The 16,248-nt window shown below is 41.5% G+C and overlaps 1 protein-coding gene and 1 long non-coding RNA gene across 2 annotated transcripts in view; one reads left to right on the top strand and one right to left on the bottom strand.

Annotated features, from left to right (window-relative positions):
* Positions 1-328: 328 nt before the first annotated feature.
* esyt1b (extended synaptotagmin-like protein 1b) overlaps positions 329-16,248 on the bottom strand; it is a 39,443-nt gene continuing 23,523 nt past the window's right edge. Inside the window, exons 35-51 of the mRNA XM_076267744.1 lie at positions 11,036-11,202; positions 10,797-10,902; positions 10,582-10,697; positions 10,177-10,318; positions 9,915-10,088; positions 9,628-9,710; positions 8,410-8,458; positions 7,889-7,978; positions 7,660-7,755; positions 7,129-7,200; positions 6,947-7,033; positions 5,584-5,730; positions 5,248-5,402; positions 4,790-4,921; positions 4,107-4,215; positions 3,747-3,796; positions 329-3,646 (exon numbers count right to left, since the gene is read on the bottom strand). Of these exons, the coding sequence (XP_076123859.1) occupies positions 3,622-3,646; positions 3,747-3,796; positions 4,107-4,215; positions 4,790-4,921; positions 5,248-5,402; positions 5,584-5,730; positions 6,947-7,033; positions 7,129-7,200; positions 7,660-7,755; positions 7,889-7,978; positions 8,410-8,458; positions 9,628-9,710; positions 9,915-10,088; positions 10,177-10,318; positions 10,582-10,697; positions 10,797-10,902; positions 11,036-11,202 (1,800 nt within the window). The 3' untranslated portion in view covers positions 329-3,621. The remainder of the gene's footprint in view (positions 3,647-3,746; positions 3,797-4,106; positions 4,216-4,789; positions 4,922-5,247; positions 5,403-5,583; positions 5,731-6,946; positions 7,034-7,128; positions 7,201-7,659; positions 7,756-7,888; positions 7,979-8,409; positions 8,459-9,627; positions 9,711-9,914; positions 10,089-10,176; positions 10,319-10,581; positions 10,698-10,796; positions 10,903-11,035; positions 11,203-16,248) is intronic.
* LOC143103884 (uncharacterized) lies at positions 13,626-14,771 on the top strand. The gene is made up of 3 exons (XR_012982957.1): positions 13,626-14,033; positions 14,133-14,292; positions 14,617-14,771. It is a non-coding gene; the product is annotated as an uncharacterized LOC143103884 (long non-coding RNA).

Here is a 16,248-nt window from a genome sequence, read left to right as displayed (position 1 = left end):
TGTATGGAAATCCCTGTGGTAGTGAAAATGAAAAGTATGAAATGCCATAAAATATTAATAGGCCTATTTTGAGAGTGCAGTGATTGAATATGTTCTTCTTGGATAGAAAACATGTACTAGTGTTTTGAAAGACCGAGTTGATATTGAATCAGGTTCACCATGATCTGGTGAAGAAAGTGTACAGAGAGAACGTGTTTGGTATTTAATGAACAAAATATGGCTTTCGGTAGAAACATTTTGGCCAATAATGAAATATGTAAAAGGTATTTGTGAACTGTAAGGACAAGCATGGTCTTGAAGGCATATTTTGAGGTCTGAGAGACAAAGGTATGGAGGGAAAATCGCTTTATTTCATTTAATTCACGAAAACAACTGACATCATAGCCAGGCAGCAGATACATGTGAGGAAGTGCAAAACAAAAGACCTGACTGCTTTAATACAAAGGCTGTGTGAGCATGTGGATATTTATCTTTAAAACCTGTGTAGCGTAAGCCAGAGGTGGGAGTAAGTCACACATGTGCAAGTCACAAGCAAGTCTCAAGTCTTAACATTCAAGTCTCAAGCAAGTCCAAGTCATTTTTTGTGACAGTCAAGCAAGTCAAGTCATAGCTTTGGTCAAGCAAGTCAAGTCAATTCATGATGATTTACCCATGTTTTCATTTTAAAATAAGCTACAATAGGCTAGTTATGAACTGCTGGAGTTTTATTTGTAACAAACAAATATACATTGCATTCATTCAAGCCACATAGCCTACATCTGAACGGTTTAGAATAAGATGAAATGTATACAAATAAAAATAAATGTATTTCAAGTAGACCTATATTATAAAATAGCCTATTGTTTCAATGCCTCAAATAGGTATGATGAGGTAGCCTAAGCTACATCAAATCATGAAAATATATTCAAACAGTTCAAGTTACACCTGTCCTGACCTGTCACATCTCCAGGGAACCAATAATGTTGAAAAAGTGAACTAATCAATCAATCAAACGCTGCCGCCGACGTCACTGCCAAACTTTGACAAGAGCGACAGCGCAATGGGTTTTAGGAGGGTTTAGGACCTTCAATGCTATATCATATTATACATAAGCCTAACATGTGAAATAAGCTACTTTTCTATGCTGATTGCTGGCAGTTAGCTAGGCCTACTTACTGTTCTTAGCCTACAACTAGGCTGTAACGTATGGAACAGGGATGTGTTTAAGAGGGAGGGAGAAAGAGAGGCGCTTACTTTAGGTTACATTGGCAACATTTTCGCTATATATTAAGATTAAACTTAGACAAGAAAATATTTCACTTTGCCATTTCACACATTTTAACCTAACAGGGCGTTAACTAAAAAGCATAATAGATTCAAAGCCAACTCTTAACATGCCTCACACGACTAACTTCAGATGAAAATCAACGTGGTGGTGGTTATGTCGATATTTTGCACGCTTGCAGACTGCTGTTCATTTCTCCTTTGACTTGTCAGATACATCATCCGTGAAGCCAAACATAATTATATTTTGGTATAAACGTAGAGCCTTCCATATTTGCAAGTTAGCCTACCTCAGTCTGTCTCATTTGGTCTGGCACTTGCTGTTGGTCTGTCGCGTCGCGTCACTTGGTACAATGACAGGTTCGCTCGCGTGACGCATGCAACAGCACCTAAGCAGATTTTCTAAAATCGTAAAGTTAACTCCTTAATATCTATGAAAAAAATAAAAAGTCAAGTCATTTCAAGTCATTTGTCTCAAGTCTAAGTCAAGTCTTAAGTCATGAATAGCAGGTCAAAGTCAATCGAGTCTTTTATACATGTTGTCTTAAAAAATGTCATGTGACTCGAGTCCCCCATGTCTGGCGTAAGCATGTGTTAGCCAGAAGTAATTTTAATACAGGGCTAAAACTAAAATGACCTATACAGCCTGGCCAGCATGCTTTTATGTAATACCAATTATTAGTAATTAAACTAACAAATAAATACCCTCATGCAGACAATCAACAAAGAATTGCACAAACAAAAACTGTAAAGGCAAAACGGTGAATCTATTTAGGCAAACACTGCACATTGCAAATTGACCTTGAAAAGCAGCAACAAAGATGAGTTTTCTGTTTGCGTCAAAAAGTATATAAAAAATTTAATAAACAAAAATATAAAATAAAAAATGAACAAAATACTAAGAAAATATAACAATACAGTGCAAAGTATGGAAAATAGTGCTTCTGGTTGTAAAATTTCAATTCTAAATCATGCAGTTTGTCCATTTTCTTTAATCTCTCAATATGGATGTAAAATCTTGGTCCATTCCCTTTGCTAAAGGGAACTTACTTAGATACTAACAGTGGTTGGCCATTGACAGATGTACCTGATATTATTATGCGCCAAGGGTGAGACGCACTTCATTTTGGTCTGTACGTGTAGCTAAGTAAAAATATATTAAAACCTTTTTTGGCAACTGAAGCACTTGAGGCATTTGACTAAAATGGGTCATATAAAACCTATGAGAGAGTAGACTTCAGCCACCTAGCCACGGTACGGTAGTGATGTTTTACTTGCAGTTTGCAGTAATTATGCCAAATAATGGCATATACCTGATACAGTAGCTAAAGATACTAGAGCCACAGACGCCACCATACTGTAAGTAGCTTTCAGAAGACAATACTAGTCAAGACAACTTGCAGTGTAAACTAATACCTTTGGCAGATTTGTGGTGAATATGTTTACAATTAAGGCAGATAGCAGATCTATAACATTTAAAATGTATTGCATATCACTACTATATCGCTACTTAAAAACTGCAGCCAAAAGTGTTTGATGCAGTATTACGCTAAAATACTGGTGTCATTGAAACAATAGATTTGCTGATTAGCAATAGATATGATAAATCACACCTCTCATGTGGACTAGACCAATGGCCCATGATACAGTATACCAACAGTTTCTCAATTCTTACGATAAGCTTGATGCACTGCAATCATTTTCTTTGAACCTGAAAAATACTTCATACTTCACCAATAAGTACACAATTTTGTTAAAATATGAACACATTTCAAAACCATAAAACTAACACTTGTAACAGTTTACCTACTACACCTCTCCATTCAACATGTTCTTGTGATATTCTTCAATTAAAATATGTAACATTCTGAAGTCTATACAACCTTCATAAGTAGCAGTGTTACTTTGCTATAACTTCCAAAGTCATCCATTTCACTCTCATGAATATATCTCATAACACTCGGAACAGCGCGACATAATTGTAACTAACCGCCATATTAATACATGACCGAAACTGACAACAGCTTTTTACAACCACCTGCAACCTCAATCCATCAGCATGTCTTATTCCTTAGCTAGACTTTGATATATGCAGGGCTTTAAGCAAAGAAAATGGTCTCAGCCGATATAGTGATCTGTTTTCAAATCTTAGACGCACAGGCCCATGCCTGAATTCTACCAATGTGCCTCATAACAGTAAGCCCTGTATATGAGAGAGTAGCCCCCCCCCCCCCCCCACACACACACAGGTGTGAGGTGGTGAATATGGAATAGAGGAAGGCGGTGATGATATAAGGTGCCCTGATTGTACACACAGAAGTCTGGCACAGGGTTGATTTGAAGGAGCCAAGTTTCTCCTCACTGTTCTTCCCCCAGGTCAAACCTGTGTGGAGATGGACACAGTGTGTGTTAGACCCAGGCAATGACCAACAGTCTGATCGGACCATCTGGCGTGTCTTTATGTACCAGAGCGTGGTACTCACCATTCTGTCACGCCTGAAAGTAGGTCAATCTGCACCAAATCAATCTGCACCTGAAAGTAAGAAGTTGAAAAACAATGATGCAACTTGACACTTTCACGTCTGACTCCCTTGTAACACACGCACCCACGCGCACCCACACACACACACACACATGAACACACACACACACACACACACACACACACTGCATACAAAATGAGTCTGACAACAGACTGTATCCTGCATGTCTCAGCAGTACAGAAGCACATGAATATTTGAAAGCCCAAAGTGTGAGCACAACCACACACTCCCACACACTTACTCCCACACACACACACACACGTACACGAACACACACACACTCCCACACACAGGTCCCACCTGCCCGACAACGTCTTTGTCTCGGCTCATGAAGGACGCGGCGTGGTTCTTCACAGAGATGCACAGAGTCCTACGCTTGGCTTCATCCAGAGAGAGATCAAACTCAAACCTGGGAGATAATGACTTGGATTATTACCACTCTGATAAGACGTACATATGCATGCGAGAGCACACCTACACACACACACACACACACACACACACACACAACCAAATGAAAACACATTTTAAGATATATTAGGGGGAATAAGTTGAAACACGCCAACCCAAAGCAAACATAAGAGAGCTTCCTTTGGGGACAGAACAAAGTCAACGCTGAAACAGAACTTCGGTTTGCACTGCTACCTTGCACACTCCCACCCACCCACCCACCCACAGAGGCCTTTGAGGATTAGACCATCACAGCCTGTCAGAAGCAAAGCATATGCACACACAAGCCATTACTGCAGGGGATATGAGATCACTCCTCACATACACAAAACTGCATGCCCTTAAACTCCTATCTTTGTCTGTCTCTTTCTCTATCATTTATGTTCACACACACACAAAAACATATGCATAGTACACTGCACACACACAAATATATGCATACACACACACACACACACACACACACACACACACACACACACACACACATACACACATAGCATCACCGTCTATAGAACAGGGCAAAAACACACCTTTCATTGTATTCTGGGTTAAGATCTCTCCTCTTAACGCCTGTCTTTCGCTTGGTAGCCTTGCTCTTATCGGGCAGAAGAATGAGAGAAATGTATGTGTCCATGATGTCCTTGGATGAAGCCACCAGATTCCTATACATATGAGACATAAAGACATAAAGACACAGGCACACACGCATGCACGCACACATGCACACACACACTAACATTATAGTGTCTGCTAAAAAGCACCTAGAAGCTAGAACCTGACATAATTAGACATGTTTTCCTGGATACAGCAGCCGCTGACTCCACTGGCTTCAGTCTAGATATAATAATGTCTTTTAGCTCCATGTCTTTTAGCTCCATCTTGATTGTGCAAGTAACACTAACACAACAGCAACACACAGTGGCTGAATGTTAAGTGTAGAGCATTTATTTGGGGAAAGAACGGTCTGCTGTGGCAGCCCAATCCACACCTGCAGCCGTGCACAGTGACACAGAGCTTCTTGTCCTTGGCTCGGTGAGAGAGGGACAGCTTCACTTGGCCGCAGCTCCCTGCGTCCCCACCGGGGGCAGCTCTGGGCAGAGCTCCCGTTGCCACCGGGGCGTTGGTCAGTTTAGACGCCAAGACCTAAAATCAGAGAAACAGGCTCAGGTTAGCGTTATTTTTGGTACACTGTTTTTGTGTGTGTGTGTGATTTTTTTTTTCAAAATCACACCCATAAATAACTTATGGTGTTATGTGTTGTAAGGCAAACTCAGGAGAAATTCAGAAGCAATGTGAGTGTGAAGGGAAAAAAAAAGTTCCTTGCCTTGAGTTCCGCCCTGAGCAGAATCTGGCTGTCAGCTAGGGCTCCATCCAGCTTGAACCACTGATCCAGAACCAGCTGAGGTTCCGACAGCAGTTCTCTGACAGGCAGCACCAGAGAACCCAGAGCCTGATCCCAGGCACTGGAGAGCTGGAGAGAGAGAAAGAGAGAGAGAGAGAGAGAGAGAGAGAGAGAGAAGGAAAGAAAGAAGGGGAATATACAGAGAGAGGAGAGAAAGAGAGAGAGAGGGGAGAGAGAGAACGATGAAAGATAGAAAGAGAGAGGGGGGGGGACAGAACAAAGGGCATTATTGAAGAATTGTAAAAAAGGGTATTAAAAACTCAAGCTGAAAGGAAGCTGACAGTCTGGTTAGTCCTCAACCCTTATGGAATATGTCTATAAAAATATAATCACACTTGTCACAAGGCAGAAAAAAACCTGTGGAAGGACCCTACATACATACATACATACACATAGATATTTAATACTAAAATGGCATAATGGCATTCAACATACGAGGTAGGTCATAAATAAAACAAACAAACAAAAAATTATGTAAAGATGAAGAAGTAACACACTGGATATACACAGCTATAAGTGAACTTAATCTGAGCTTTAACAGCTTCACATTAATTTCAATGTACACTCCTATATGAATTCCAACCTTTAACATCTTCAAATTAATTTCAATGTACACTCCTATATGAATTCCAACCTTTAACATCTTCACATTAACTTCAATGTACACTCCTATATGAATTCCAACCTTTAACATCTTCACATTAACTTCAATGTACACTCCTATATGAATTCCAACCTTTAACATTTTCACATTAACTTCAATGTACACTCCTATATGAATTCCAACTTTTAACATTTTCACATTAACTTCAATGTACACTCCTATATGAACCTTTAACTAGCCTGGCGAGCCAGACCCACATTAAAATGTAGGGTCTGGGCACTCACCGTTCGCAGTGCTCAGTCCGAGGGGCGGGATAATCAGTTGTCTTTCAAATTCCCTCTGGACGCAATAGGACGCAATAGGATATTTGTTTTCAAGTAGCAGGGAATTCAAGCCAAACCGTTGCAACTCTGCCATCAATCATTATGTTAAGCCCACCAAACGACTCTATACACAATTTCAATGCCTGATTAAGTTTCGATTTCTGGAGCTCACAAGCCAACGGAGAGTTGCTAGACTAGCCCTGGCAGCAAATGTAATTTGCTGCCGCTAGGGGCGCGTCTAGATTTCTAGGCTAACCTTTAACATCTTCACATTAACTTCAATGTACACTCCTATATGAATTCCAACCTTTAAAATGTTCACATTAACTTCAATGTACACTCCTATATGAATTCCAACCTTTATAATCAGCATGTCCTCCTTGGGGTCATGAAGCAGGAAGTAAAATGACTCATCCCACTGAGGTGAGGTGGATCGATCCAACACCTTTGAGAGAAACATGAAAGCAGTGTTTAAAAAAAAGAAAACTGTGCAAGCCTATAAATGGCTACAGTAGAAATGGAAAGAAAACGGCACCCAACCTTTGTTTTGAAGGACGTTCCACCCAGAACAAGCTCAGCGGCAGGCTTTGGCTCCTTCCCACTCTTCTTCAACTACAAATGCACATTCGTATCAATCCAACTGTGATCAAATCTGCTAAGAGCTACTCAGGCATTTGGGTACTATGACTTTACAGCAGCATCTGAAATCATCGGTGGAAAAGCAACTACTGTATATGTATCTTGATGTAGATCATAGAGAGTGAATTAATGTGAGTGTGTGTGTGTGTGTGTGTGTGTGGACACAGTGTCTATGAAGGTATGGAGGTGTATGAGTTTGTGTGTGTGGACACAGTTTCTATGAAGGTATGGAGGTGTATGAGTTTGTGTGTGTGTACTGTGTCTATGGGCTTTGAAATATCTGGACCTGAGTATTAGGTTTTGGTGTATGGGTGTGAGTGTATGTGTACATGTAGGTGTGTGTGTTTGTTTGTTTGTTTGTCTGTCTGTGTGTGTGTGTGTGTCTGTATGTGTGTGTGTGTGTGTGTGTGTGTGTGTGTGTGTACCACTCACAGGCAGGGAATGGGCCCTCTCCAGGAACACAAAGAGCAGGGCTGCCGAGGGCACGGCCTTGTTCTGGTAGGAGTAGAGAGAGCGCAGCTGCAGCACCTGCAAACACACACCTCATGCGTCAGTGTGACCATCCACCACCACCAGTACAGCTCTCGCTGAGTACACTGACTCATTAACACTGCTTTAGGAAGAGCACCACTCTAAACATTAATGAGGAGAAGAAAGTGACCTGGTCCAGCTCATCTGCATTTGATGCAGTAGGCAGCCACTCCAGCAGCAGGTGGACCTGGCCGGTTTTGATGTCATTTAGAGTGTACCACTGCAACACAAACACAAACATTAGCAACACAGGAATGGCACCTACTTATAGGTGATTGATTTTACACTTCATATCTAATGTAAATTGATAGATTACTGGCCACAAATACAACCATTCAAGTGTTCACATGAATTCCCCAAACAGTAGACATTCACATGTATTCACAATACATTTACATGTATTCAATTAGCTGATACACGTGTTTTATCCTAAGCGACTTACAAGAGGCAAACATTCAGTCTACAGTGCACCAGGAGACCTTAGAGTAAACAATAATACCATAATTTTGCCTTTTAGAATCAGACAGATAATGAAAGCATAAAGGAGTAAAGCAGAAAAAAAACAGAGGATGTGTTAAAGTGACACAGAAGAAAGAAAGTACATGTTGATGTGACAACACATTAGATATTGAGAGTGCTCAGTCCTCTTACCTGATCTGTAAACTGGGAATGGATGATGTCTCTCAACCGGAGTTGAAACCTGTTGGCATAACAAGGCACCATAAGCTACCACTCATCTCTCACAAAGACAGATCCTATCACCATATACACATATAAAGTACAAACCCTCACCAATACCATTATTTACCATTCTAAAAATGATAGCTTCAGCGAAAGTTCTACTAGGAAGACTCGTAGTGTAGCTTACTCCTCCCATGCTTTCACGGAGCCAATCTTAGCTGCCTACTTTCGGGAAAGCCCCGCAATCCGATCATTTACTCATTCAATCAGCGCTAGCCTATAGGAATTCAGTGGGCTCTTTAAATATGTACCACCTAACACTGCTTCTGCTTCTCAGTACGCTGACTTTGACGTCCCCTCCACCTCCCCTCCAGCCACCTCTGCCAGCAGTCCACGTCAATCGGGCATGGTCTGCCTACCACATCTTCATCTTTCAGCCACCGCCACCAGTTGGTCCCCGTCTCGTCGTGGGGGGTAGGCTCCCCGCCCCTGCCTTCATCCATCAGCAGGAGACGAGATCCGCTCATCGCTGGACGGATCCGAGACGGGGCCTACGCCAAAGACCGTTACCTATTCAGGACTCTTTATCATGCTTGTATCCAAGCCGTTCCTTTACTAATTAAATTGTTAACTGATTCTATTCTGTCTACTGAGTCTTTCTGGTAGAACTGATAGTTCCGGTCCTTGATTGTGATTGGCTGAATCACGTTCGATGCCGTTCCAGCATAAATATACACCTTGACCGCATTTCATTCTATATTACTGCGCAACCATAAGTTGATAGTAGCTGCGTCTCGACGTTGCTTGGCAACCACTCAGATAGAGGAAATATATTTCTTGGCGGAAGAATGATTATCTAGGAATAACTTGTTATATTTCTAGTTGCTGTGCCTTTACTTTATGAAACTTTGCCAGGTATTTATAGTAACAGTTTTAGAAAAGCAATAAGCCACTCGAGTCTGTAGGTTACACTGATTCTACAACAGCTAAGAGGGGTTTCTTAGCGCGTCGTGCCTAACAACGCCCCTTAGCAGTTGTAGAATCAGTGTAACCTACTGCCTCTCGGGGCTTAATGCTTAAATATACTATGTATTTAATTGAATAGCAAATTAAAACTTAGTCAGTCATCCAATGGCATCCACTGACTGAAATATATCAGCTTTTTAATTAATTTAAGTAATGGTATACCTTCCAAGGAAGTCATCCGAATCCAAGTCCTTATCAAAGACCTCAAACTTCAAATCAAGGTCCATGTTCCCTTTCAGAACCAGCTAGAATGAGGAAACAGATTTCAAGCTTCACTCAAGAAAATGGATACAATGCATACATAAACACCAACTGAAACATACTGAATGAGAGATTTGTTTCCTTTTAACAGCCCTCAGACAAATAGAAAAATAATAATCTCCAGTTTAATGTTACAAACCACTCCTCCATTCTTTTTGGCAGGTTTGTTGACATCCCAGCATTATTACCTCATACATCTCATTCCATGTGGGGTTGAGGTTCTCCTTGATCACATGACTCTTGAAGGTCTTGTCCCCGATATAGATCTTCACATACGGGTCACTCTTCCCTTTCCCCAAGCCCATCACCTTGTCTTTGGCCACCAGGTTCTTGGCTTCCAGCAGATGGATCCGCAGCACCCCCTAGAGGAGGAAGGAGTTATGCTCAACGGAGACCAAACATGCTCATGCATTCGCATGTGTGTACTAACGTGGGTTTAGAAGGCCTCACCTTGGTGGCAAAGCCAGTGGGGGTAGAGGTGTGTTGGGGGAGGAGGACGAGAGGGCTGGGGACCTCAGACACGACCTTCTCCTTTTCTGGAACAGCAGAGGGGGCAGGGGGAGGAGTGCTCGGAACGGCCTGCTCATAAGACCTGGATCACACACACACACACACACACACACACACAGTAAATAACACATACACACAACCCTTCTCTTTCTCCTCAGTAGATTTGCCTTAGGGGTCAGTGACTCATCAAAGACTAGACGCTGGTTTTTAATAACAAACACGTCTTCAAAAGCAACAGCTGACAGGAAAGCCTCAGCAAATTTAAAAGAACCTTCAACGTCTAAAAGTCAACAACATCAACAACAACAATAACAGCAGTGTTTGTTTCCCTCCAAATCCACTCACGGTTCCTCCAGCTCTTCTTCAGGCTCCGATAGTTGTGCCTTCTCATTTGCTGTTGTGTCAGATTGTGTTGTTGCAATTGGCTCCAGGTCCTCCTTGTAGCTGCCAATATCTTCGACCTGTCAAACAGTAAATTTGATCAGTTTTATAAGTCATACAAATGCACACACATATCTATACACACACACACACACAACGCCCATGTAGAAAGCTCTCACCTCTGGAGTTGGCTTAAGAATGGTCTGAACAGGTGACAGGTCTTCAACGACATTAGCAGGTTCCCTCTCCTCAGATTCACTGTGTAAGAGAGCAATTCCAGGCACACTAACACACACACAAACACACACAGACTCATGAAACGAATGATTTCATTGCATTATGGTAATTTGTTGACGTGTAAATGAACAAACTAGCTGACAGCTGCGCGCCTAACAGACTAATTAACCAGCGCTCTCACCTCTGAGCGGCCAGCTGATGCAGCCCAGCGCCAGGTGCTGGGGCGGACGCCTCGGCGGCCCCCCTAAACTCTTCCTCCTCTTCCTCCTCCTCAACCACAGCAGGCTCTGGAGTCATCACCGGTGCCTCCGTCACAACTGCCCTCCCCGTCACCTTGGACTCTAGGATCTGTTTCAAAATAAGATTATGAACAATAACATAAAAAATAACCTCGCGATCATAAAATATCCTCACAATCATTCCCCACAGTCTGAATGTAAAGTCATTCAAGTACTTAAGTTGCATGTGCAGCATGGCCTATTTTGACAGTTACTGTAGTTTGAAATGGTGTGTGCTGCTGTTTCCGTACTAGCATAGCAGTGACCTGTCACGCGGAGTCCCACAGCAACAGACAGCGGAGAGGTTGGCACACCCACGTAACGGAAATTAATTAGCACTGGTTTTATAAAAACGCCACCAAATCAACTCATTAGCCTCATTTCATCTGCACCTCTGTCCAGGGTACCCCCAGAATTGTCAGACCTAAATTTAAGACTTTTTAAGACCTTTTTAATACCACTTCAGATGAAATTTAATACCTACATCGCACCCATTCGGATAGAATAAATAATATTAAAGGTAAGATTAAACCTCAAATAATTACTATTTACAAGTGTTTGAACATGCCAACATGAACTTGTCAGCAGTGCAGTGGTAGTTGTCGCGGTAGTAACGTGACTGAATGTCCTGCTTCATGGACAAATTTACACGGAATAGAACCTAGTTGATTTCAGGGATTAAAGTGAAAAAAAAAAACTTTTTTTCAGACCATGTCATACGTTGTTTATATTTACCTATAGAGATAGCACCCCTTTTGCGGTCGCGACCTATTGGTTTTTAATGTACAAAAAGATGCAAACAGCAAAGTAAAGCACCAAATAAACACCAAAACGAGGCTATAGGTTACTCTTAAGTTACTATATAATTAATGCCACCTACAGGTGAATGCATAGAACATAACAATCCTATGGTTTGTGTACCCTGTAGCCTCGTTTTAGCCGGCAATGGCCGCCATGTGAATAAGGCGAATTGAGAGTGTTCTTGATTAAGATTGAGTTTTCCTGATGAACAAAACAATATTTCAATACCATCCCTGACCATTGCTGATTAGCCATTGCTGTTCTTTTCTACTGCAGCAATATTGTAGCAAGGCTTTAACTTACACTCTTATTTAATTACTTCAGGCCAAAAGTGTTTAAAGGGGAGATTTTTTTTTCTTGTTAATATGCAATTCAACACCAAGTAAAATCTATAAAATCAAGTTTGCAAGACTTCACATTTCCTCATCAAAGTAACGAATCAGAACAGTCTAGATATTGTTCATATTTCCGTAGCCTCATCCGCATTTAATGAAAACATGGTAATTTTGAGTTTTACAGACAACTCAGTTTTCCAATGAGCAGCAATACTGTGTGTGCTCATGCAGGAGGTCTGTGCATCTGATCAGGGGCGCCTTAATACCACCCGAGGCCCCTGGGCTATATGTTTTTTAAGCCCCCCCCCCCCAACCGCAAATATGAATTATGATTAAATGATACCCGGCCCCCCAGATAGCAAATCATTTTGGCTTTGTTTTGGTATACATTTGGCCTCTTTGGGCTTGTTTTGGCACAGGAAAAGCTCCCTCTAAGTCTTTTGGGCGACCTGTGGCTTAATTATGATTTGCCATAATACATAAAGGGCGCCATGCAATTTTGGCTTAGTTATGGCCTATGTCTGGTTAACCAGCTGAAAAGTTGATGAGCGGGACCGCATCGCATGACTTACGGGCGCACTTTGGCATCTCTCTGGCTTGCCAAAAGGCTGTGCAAACGCCGGGAATTTTGAACATTCCATGCCCAGAAGAGCCCCCAGTCTCACATCAGTTTGCCGACAGACAACGTAAGGTAAGTCGCGTTTATTCTCATTTTAAAGACATTGTCATTGCTAACATTAAGTTACTCAGAATATTCGTTTATATGTTATAAACGCCAGTCATGCCCTCCACACCGTTACATGTAAATAGCCTGTATGCCATATAATTCAGTGAGCCGATCTACCTTTGTAGCCTATAAAACTGCATTTAACGTGCATGAAGGCATTTTAGATGTGAAGTATGGCAGGCTAAATGTATGTACGTTACCTTCGAAAACATCGAGAAATGCAAACGGGATCTGCTAGCAAGTTGTAGTAAATGAACATAGACATAGCTAGTAGACATAAACAGTAGGATATTTAGGGGCAGGACTATCATAGGCTACCTGATAAACCGTTGGCCCAACTTGCTGCTGACTCCTGGTTGATTGAAGGATCTTGCTTTCTAAGCAGTCCACCAGTGTCTGTAAAGCCACCATACATTGCAGCGAACTACTTCACGAACTCACATTTTGATGACAGCTCCGTTGTAGTCGTGTTTTCAACCTTTGCTATTTTGTGTAATTATTGCACTCGCCCTTTAGTTGTGAATCACTCAATGTTTTATAAATAAGTAGAACTATTGCACTTGCCCATATTTATATTGTGTAATATTTGTGAATAAACTTAATGACATTAGGTTATAACCTAATGTCATTAAGTTTATTCACAAATATTACACAAGCCCATTTTAAAAATATGTAGAACTATTGCACTTGCCCATATAATTTAGTAACCTGATGTCATTATTCTTAAACACAGTCCTACTTCCTACAGGCTACAGATAGATATGTACATACACACATACATGCATTTAGGATTATTTAAAACTGCCTTTTAATGCTTAATGTTTTGTTTTTGTTTTTCAGCTCTTCTGCGTGATCTGTTGGCAATTCTACTGGACCAGCAGAAGACCATGATCTGCATTCTTCAGGACCTCCACAAATCCATCCAGGGAGGTCAGATGTGCCACCACCAGGCATACTGCTTATTTTCCCCTGGGGGATGAGGGGGCACTGGAGGTCTTGGAGCGCGACCTCGCAAGCAGGGACCTTCACCAGGAATTGGTGAGCTCCTTTTGATTTCTCTTAGAATGGTATGCTGAGTGATTTGTCAAACAATAGTACTTTTATTTTGAGTAAATAATACCACTGGTTCTTTTATAGGTCATCACTCTTGGATTGGCAGGGGGAGTGGATGTGAAGGACAGTGTCTGGCGTATACTGAAACAGGCCATTAGGAACAATCTGGCCAAGAAAATGTCATGGCGGGGATTGAACGGGAAAATCCCGTTTGAGAAATTACATCTCAAATCAGTTGTTATGGGTAAGCATTTAAACTGTTCATCACTGTTCACAAATATCCTGTTCTCGGCTCTGACATTTTTTTCCCCCAAAGGCTCCTGTATCTATAGGGATATCAGGCTGAAACCATCATTCAACTGAGCCAATTCTTAGTAGAATTTAACTCAAAGCATTTTTGCTATGTGGAAGACAACAGAACCTTCACACCTATCTTCCAGATGATTAGTTTGTTTGACAATGCTTACAGTTCGCATAGTGAAGAAGATTGTAGCATACATTATTGCTGTTTAGAATCTGTTAAATCACTGACACTGAAAACTTGTTTTGTGTATGTTCTCATTTACAGATGCAGTGAGGAGAAATCCAACCTGCTTATCTGCTACAAACAAAGATATTGAGGAGGCTGTGAAGAGGTGGTCTTACTGGACTGGGGATAGGGAGGGTGGGAGGAAAAACCACCAGCTGCCTCCCAACCAGGAGCAACAAGCAGAACAGCTTTAATAAAACATATATAATTTTTAAATATTTTGCTTCATTTAATTTTTTTTGCATAACACACAGAACCTAGTTTAACCATATAACTTAATATGAGCCTAGAATACTAGGACATAGTAGGTTTAAATAAATAAATAAATAAATAAATAAATAGAAACACTTTGGGTCAGTTATGGCAACACTTTGGGTCAGTTATGGCAACACTTTGGGTCAGTTATGGCATCACTTTGGGTCATTTAAGGCCTCTTTTCGGCAAGGTTTTGGGGTTTTGGCAACTCTTTGGGATATGTCTGGCTACATTTTGGTATTCCAAAATTGGTTTTGGCTGGGTTTTGGCCGCCTTTTGTTTTTCTTTTGGCACGCCTAATTTGGCCCAAATTTGGGCCATACATCATCCCAAAGCTTTGCCAAAATGGCATGCCAGTTTTGGGCCAAATTTGGGCCAAAATGATTTTGCTATCTGGGCCGCGACACATAGCGTGCGCTTTTGGTTAATAATATGCAGTGTAGCCTATTATTCAGCCTATGTAAAACCTTTACATAAACAGGAACAGAATGCCCTCGAATCACGTCAGCCTACCCATGACATCGCTTATCAAAAAGGCTAGCCTAGGCTACTGCACGAAAACAAGCGTTGAACTTTATCAACCGTCTCTGACACACCAGTTTAACGCAGTTTGGGAGGGACAGAAATACTTTTAGCCTAGGCCTATAACAAGCTGGCTCATGTGACGTGAACATGGCTACCTTATGCATTATCACTACACTACATGGAGACATATCTCACGTTAACAAGGGAGAAAACATAACATAGGCTAGACTATTATATGTGCGAATGGGTTAGCACAAACTTAGCTGTTGGTGAACGGAGATGCAGATCACTAATTCATGTCTTTGCGCCACAGCCCTAGCTACCACAGCCCATGTTCTGCGTTCACTCCAATGAGACAAGTGAAATACATGTTTTTAAAGCCGTTTCATTTCCAGGCTATTTGCTACGATATTTATCTGCTATGCCTTCTGTTGTCATGGACAGTTACAGGAATCCACGTCATTCGTTTATCGTTGCTTCAATCCTACCCACGTTATCTCCAGAGTTTGTATGATAAGTTTGTCGGTCAGTTTCAGCTCTCCTCTAGCTCCTCTACACCCGTTGGAATTTATTACGTTTTGTTACATTTTGTTACACTTTAGAATCGGAGAAGACAAAGGGGGCCTCTGCATGGATGTAAGAGCAGTACGATGTGCTCAATTATTTAGGCTAGCTCCAGAGTAGGCTAATGACGCCGCGAATACGGACACGCCGTTTATTATTATTGATTATCATTATTATTATTAGGAGGCCCCTCATTGGTCGAGGCCCCTGGGCTGAAGCCCAGGTAAGCCCCTGCATTAAGGCGCCAGTGCATCTGATAAGGACAATCTGGAGAGGGCGCTTTTGTCTTCAGCAACAGATTGTATAAGGTTGACAAGAGGTTGCGAT

This window comes from Alosa pseudoharengus, unplaced genomic scaffold, assembly GCF_046254945.1.
Source record: "Alosa pseudoharengus isolate Yale_2024_CS ecotype anadromous, Long Island Sound unplaced genomic scaffold, YU_APseudo_1.1 YU_APseudo_1.1_scf_5, whole genome shotgun sequence".
Taxonomy (NCBI): Eukaryota; Metazoa; Chordata; class Actinopteri; order Clupeiformes; family Clupeidae; genus Alosa; species Alosa pseudoharengus.
Note: the sequence above shows the minus strand (reverse complement) of the source record. Positions and strands in the feature narration are given on the sequence as shown.